The sequence below is a fragment of the Salvia hispanica genome, chromosome 1 (genome assembly GCF_023119035.1).
Source record: "Salvia hispanica cultivar TCC Black 2014 chromosome 1, UniMelb_Shisp_WGS_1.0, whole genome shotgun sequence".
NCBI classification, from domain to species: domain Eukaryota; kingdom Viridiplantae; phylum Streptophyta; class Magnoliopsida; order Lamiales; family Lamiaceae; genus Salvia; species Salvia hispanica.
In genome coordinates this window covers 22,819,456-22,826,099 of record NC_062965.1, presented here as the reverse complement: position 1 = coordinate 22,826,099, position 6,644 = coordinate 22,819,456, and the positions used below count along the sequence as shown (strand labels likewise).

General features: G+C 40.6%; 1 protein-coding gene across 1 annotated transcript; it reads left to right on the top strand.

Annotated features, from left to right (window-relative positions):
• Positions 1 to 56: 56 nt before the first annotated feature.
• Positions 57 to 2,840, top strand: LOC125190679 (receptor-like protein 34). The gene has a single exon (XM_048088036.1). It carries the CDS (start codon positions 57 to 59, stop codon positions 2,838 to 2,840), a length of 2,784 nt encoding a protein of 927 aa, XP_047943993.1.
• The last annotated feature ends 3,804 nt before the right edge of the window (positions 2,841 to 6,644 follow it).

Genomic DNA, 6,644 nt, shown 5'->3' with positions numbered 1-6,644 from the left:
ACTCTATAAATATACACTTTTTCTGCACTAAAACATGCATTAAGTATTCCTCTTCAATGGCTATTTTTTTGCTTTTGCTATTACTTTTGATAGTTCCACTTTCACCATCATTTTCCAAACCAAATGCTCACACACAGCATTGCTTAGAGAATGAGAAAACTTTGTTGCTTGAGTTGAAGAATCAACTGGTGTTCGATTCATCCTATTCAACATATCTGGTGCAATGGAATCAAAAGGAGGATTGTTGCTCTTGGAAGGGTGTGGAGTGTGACGACACAGGCCATGTTATCAGTCTGCAACTCAACAACGAGGGCATCTCAGGTGGATTAAACGAGTCGTCGAGTCTTTTCAGACTCAACTTCTTGGAAGAGCTGAGCTTGCAATTGAATTCATTTTCAGGTTCTTTACCACACAACATTTCCAATCTTGCAAGATTGTCTACTTTGGACCTGTCTTTCTGCAATTTCAGCGGCGCGATTCCTTCCACGCTCAGCAATCTGACACAACTTGTTCATCTGGAGATGGCATACAACTTCTTCAGCGGCTCAATTTCTTCCGGCCAGTTTGAAGGTTTTTCAAAAGTTGAGTATATTGATTTAAGTTCCAATTCACTAAGTGGTAGCATTCCCATACCTATATTTAATATACCTTCACTAAGGGAGATTTACCTCTATGACAACCAACTTAGTGGGAAAGTGGATGAATTTGCTATTGTAAATATATCTCTGCTTTCTTCGTTAGATTTGAGCAATAATAGACTGGAGAGCCCTATTCCTAACTCTTTCATCAAGCTTCAAAGTCTCAATTCTCTTGATCTTTCTTACAACTTGTTCAATGATACTTTTCAATTGGACAAGTTTCTAAGCCTTCCTAACCTTGAAACTCTAATTCTTTCCAACAACAACTTGTCACTTTCAGGTTCACATAGATTCCCTGTAAACCAATCCTCCAACTTTGAGTCATTGGACCTTTCGGATAATATGATTGCGGGGGAAATTCCTAGTTGGATCTGGGAAATCGGAAACGGGTCACTTAACTATTTGAATCTTTCATGTAATATGCTGGTTGGTCTCCAAAAGCCTTATCACATCCCCAATTCTCTCTGCTATCTGGACTTGCACTCAAACCAGCTTCAGGGCGAGTTTCCCTCACTCTCACTGTTAAAACATTTCACTATTTTGGATTTCTCAAATAATCATTTTGATCAGTTTGGAATTCTTGAAATTGGAAATGACTCTGGTCCATTTAGAAATTTAGAATTTTCACTCAGAAACAATAGCTTGTCTGGATCCATACCAATCTTCCTTTGCACGGTCACAGCCTCAGCCTTTGTTACTCTTGACTTGTCAGTTAATAACCTGAGCGGTAGCGTTCCCCGTTGTCTATTTGAAAACAGTGTTGAGCTCAATCTAGGGAGAAATAACATCAGTGGTTGGATCCCAGATAAAATTTCTCCCAATTGCCAACTAATTTCATTAGATTTGAGCGACAACAATTTAGTAGGGGATGTTCCTCTTTCATTAGCGAATTGCAATTCGTTAATAGTCTTGAACTTATCCAACAACAAGCTAAGCGGAACAGTTCCAACCTCTCTTTGCAAAGCCACATTCCTTTTGGTTCTCGACTTGTCTGTCAATAACATAAATGGCAATATACCGCGTTGTCTAATGGATCAACTTGGTGCCCTTAATTTAGGGAGTAATAACATCACTGGTCATCTCCCAAACTTCACTGCTTGTTGTGGCCTACAATATCTGGATCTCAATAACAACAATTTAATCGGGGAAGTTCCACCATCTCTGGAAAATTGCCAACTTTTAAAGGTCATGAATGTTGGAGGCAACCAATTGGGTGGCACTTTCCCATGCATGGAAGCGTTGAGCTTGCGCGTGCTTGTGTTGCGTGCCAACAGATTCCATGGAGGTCTGAGATGTGACAAGAGCTGGTCAAATCTTCAAATATTTGACATAGCTAACAATAACTTCAGTGGCAACGTGGATTCTTTGAGCTTTTCAGACTGGAGATCAATGATGAGGGATGCTGTCACAAAGTTGAGTTACACAAACTTGGCTTTTAGTCACACAGACGTGAAAGCGGTAGGTATGTGCCCAGTAGTTAATTCCCCAATTAGTCGGATAAGGTTTGGTAGTGCCGCGCGGGGTGCAGACTACAACGAAAAGGTATCACTAACCATCAAAGGGGCAGATCGGAATCTTGTTAAGATATTGCCAGACTTTACATCCATCGACTTATCTTGCAATAATTTCCAAGGAGGCATCCCTGACTCAATCGGTGAGCTCAATGCACTTTATCTTCTCAACTTATCCCGCAATAGTCTCACAGGAACAATCCCAAAATCAATGAGTAACTTGACGGGGCTTGGAGCATTGGACCTCTCAGTGAACCAGCTAACCGGGAAGATACCAAAGGAGATTGCAGGGCTTACATTCCTTCAATTGATGAATTTATCCCACAACAAGCTGATCGGAGAGATTCCAGTTGGCCCTCAAATCCAAACATTCCCCGGTGATTGCTTTGAAGGAAACATAGGATTATGTGGTCTCCCTCTCAACATTAGCTGCATAAAGCCTCTTGCTTCACCACCAAATGTGGAATCAGATGGGACAAAGGAGATTGAGTGGGATTATGTGTTTGCTGGTGGTGGTTATGTTGTGGGCTTCGGAAGCTTTCTTTGGGTGCTCATATTTCACCGAAGCTTCAGAGAGAGATACTTTGAGAAAATTGAGGAAGTTTTTGAGAAGATAGTCAGCCTCCGCAAAAAGAAGAAGAGAAGGGATGTAGGAAGAAGAGTTGTGAGAAATCATGCTAGAAGACGGTAGTGGCAATAACGATATCTATTTTGATTCTATGATTTTCCTTCTTTTGCATGTGTTTTTCTGTACTCCTTAAAAAGGAATAGTAAAAGAGATGGTTATTCAAGAATATATAGATGAGAAATGATTATTTTCAAGTTGATCTAGAACAAATAAGAGGTTTTCTACACGCCTCGCACGCTAGCATCAGTGTATACGTCAAACTTTCACATGCGCAACAATAGATGGACAAAAAGATCAAACTGGTCCGATATGGTGTTCTCGTGGATCGTCGACAACATTGAAAACAAAATCGTCGCCGATTTCGCGCATCATCTGACATCTAAGGCTTTATGGGACAACCTTGCAGTCACGTTCAAGAACAAAGCAGATCGTTATCTCATCTACGACCCGGAAAAAAAGCAATCAACATCAAACAGGGCAGTCTCGATCTAGAGACATATTACCGGAGTATCCACGGATTGTGGATCAACATAGATCGTTGTCAGAAACAACCTATCAACTGCTGTGATAAGGGCATCGATCAATTCCGAACCCATTCGAACGACAAGCGTCTAATTAAGTTCCTAACCAGATTGAATCAGGAGTATGACTCGATCAGGCGGGACATCTTGAAAGGAGGATCCACCCCCATAGTAGAAGCGGCGTATGGGAGGGTGAAGACGGAGGCGGCTCGACGTAGCATCATGCCACCGGCGTCGCCCTCACCCACCAGAGAAGCCAACGGTGGAGGCACCGATTCATCATTTGGGGGTGAAATTGGCCACGGGCTCGCCGCACAGATCCACCGCCCGTCACACCGCAACGGCCAACCACCACCACGCTCCGCAGCCACTGGCCGATCGATGGGAAATCGCCCCGATACCTGGAAATTATGGTGTCCCCATTGTGGGAAGCAAAAGCATACATGAGAGACGTGCTTTAAACGTTTGGGCTACCCAGAGTGGTGGGAAGATAGACAGAAGGCGAGGGCTACCTGAGCTCAGGCGAAAATGGCCGCCGGGGTGAACGGAGACATAGCACCGCGGCGAATTGAAACCAGCAACCATGGGGAAACGACTGGACCAGGGACCGGGAAGCGTCAGGCGAGACCCTTGGTCGATGACAATGTACGAGGGATCGGGAATTTTGCAGAATGGACTGAGCCGACTGGCGGCGGCGAGAGAGGAGGTAAAGGGTTTGGTGTATATCCAAACCCTAATTATAAGTTTTATGAATTTAGTTCTAAACCCCCAGAAATTGAGTATTATGAAAAAGTCCCATTCTATTAAATTCGACCCCCTTGATTTTCTAGAAACTGATAATAAACCCCCACATGTCCAAAAAATGCATAACTGCCCCAATTTTGTGTCTGTTAATCGGTTTGCACCGTTACGAGAGATTTCCGCTGCGTTTCATGCTTCTAGCAATACTGATACTAAGGGTTGGATATTTGATTGTGGGGCTACTGATACCATGACACCTTATAGGAGTGAGTTTATTGATCTACATGATGTTACTAGATAATATATTAAGACCGCGAATGAGGAGTTTATTACTGTTGTGGGGTCGGGTACTGTTGAAATATCACCTACTCTCCGGCTCACGAACTGTTTATATGTTCCTACTCTATCCCAGAGACTGATGTCTATTAGTCATGTGACTAAGGAGCTGAATTGCACACTACTAATGCATCCCAACTTTTGTATCTTGCAGGATATTCAAACGAGGAGGATTCTTGGACGTGGCACTGAGAAGCAGGGGCTCTATTATGTGGACGAGATAGCTCAAAATGGCAGTGCAATGTTGGCTCACGGATCCACGAAACAGGAAACTTGGCTCTGGCTCCGAAGACTGGGACATCCTTCTCCTGGTTACTTTAAATTACTTTATCCGAACCTTTCAATTCCGTCTGATTTTTCATGTGAAATTTGTGTTTTGGCCAAGAGCCACAGACAGACTTTTAAACCCACAAACACTCGTATGAAGTCCATGTTCTTTTTAGTATATTCTGATGTTTGGGGTCCTGCACCAATTGTTGGTGGGAATGGTTTTCGATATTATGTTATTTTTGTTGATGATTGCACTAGAATGACATGGATATATTTTTTGAAAAACAAATCTGATGTATTTGATAGATTTACCTCGTTCCTTAAAATGATCCAAACACAATTCCATACCACTATTAAAACCCTTAGGTCAGATAATGTGAGGGAATTTGTTAACAGTGCTATGAACCAATTTTGCAAAGAAAAAGGCGTGATCCACCAAACCTCTGTTAGAGTTTGTATACTAAAAATCACCTTTCGAGTAATTGAATACAGTTAAAACTTTTATCTTATTTTCCAAAGGAATAAAAAGATTATTTTTGTCATAATGTTGTTATGTTTTACATTTAATGGATGTTTATTACATATTTAAATGTATAAGTAACTTAACAAAGTCTAAGTCTTTGTTTTAGTAGACCGGTTGTGGGCGTCGTTCACTTTAAGGTAACACGGTAAGTTCTAAACAAAGAAAAAGAATAATTTCACAACCTAGATAGGCTTAGACTACCTAACGTGAAAGATTGCAATGTCAGTCCGATTATTTCTAAGCATTACTGAAATAAGATGACATTGGTGTGGTATAGCACTGAATGGATCTAACAGCGAGACAGTCTTTATGCTATCTACTGAAAGGGAAGGTCTTGTAAATTATTTCTCAATCAATGTACGTTAGCATTGAGCATACGGTATTGATTATGCACTACTTTGACTTACCAAATGGTGCGGGTTTTTCGCAACCCAATAAGCATGGTATATTGGGCAGTGGTGATTCATATCTAGCGGTGCTAGGATTGCTATTATGTTGAATCGTGCGCGAGGTGAGTCTCGTTTGATAACATCCTCAAGAGAAACTTGAAATAAGGTTTTATTATTTGGAACTTAGCTAGTTGGAGTTTAATTACTCTATGAATAATAAATAAGTTTTTCTTACTGAGTCCTCTCTTGGAATAAATAAGATATTAATTAATTAAGTCCATAGCAGACGATAATTAATTAATGGATGTTTCTATCTTAAGCGCGGGAAATAAATAACAAGTAATGGAAACCCGAAGTACTTATAATTTCGGATTTGGATGGGGAGTGCAATATTACTTCTGTAGTGGCTGCTCGTAATATTCCAATTATAAGCTTATATTAAATTGGGTTTAATTTAATTAGTAAAAAGCTAATTGGAGGAGTCCATATCCAAAGCCTTCCATAGATCATGTCTGGGCCCAATATGTGACTTATTATAAATAGGAGAATAAAGAAGACAAAAAATACACTTGATTTTAACTCAAAAATTTTCGCCCCCCTCTCTTTCTAGGAGTGCTCGAATTTTCTCTCCTCCAAGGGAAATGATTTCTTTCTTCTCTATTTAAGTCCTAGTATACTGGTGAGATCAGCCCACCCTGATATCAGTTTACAGTCCGAGAAAAAGACAAAAGATCCGTGGTTTTGTACTAAAGATTTTCACGTGGAGAAGGCGCTAGCTATCTTCGATTCTTTGGAGAATCTTCAAGGTATAATGGCTAAACCCTAGAAAAGCATGTTTTAGGTTTCAATCAATTTAAAGCATGTTTTATTTGAGTTATGAGCATGATACATGTGATAATTACGCGAATAGAATTTGTCTAAATTATCTGCTAAATAGATCAGAATTATTATGTAATTGATTTATGTGAGCGCTTCCGCTGCCAACCCCTTCAATTGGTATCAGAGCCAGTCTTTGGCTCTGACTATTTGGATTTAAATTTCGCGAAATTCATGTATGCATGCGTTTTTGTTTTCGAGGCATGTTCTT

What these genes read in the sequence shown, in the direction of transcription:
- LOC125190679 (XM_048088036.1), top strand. Translation starts at nt 57, where the DNA reads ATGGCTATTTTTTTGCTTTTGCTATTACTTTTGATAGTTCCACTTTCA.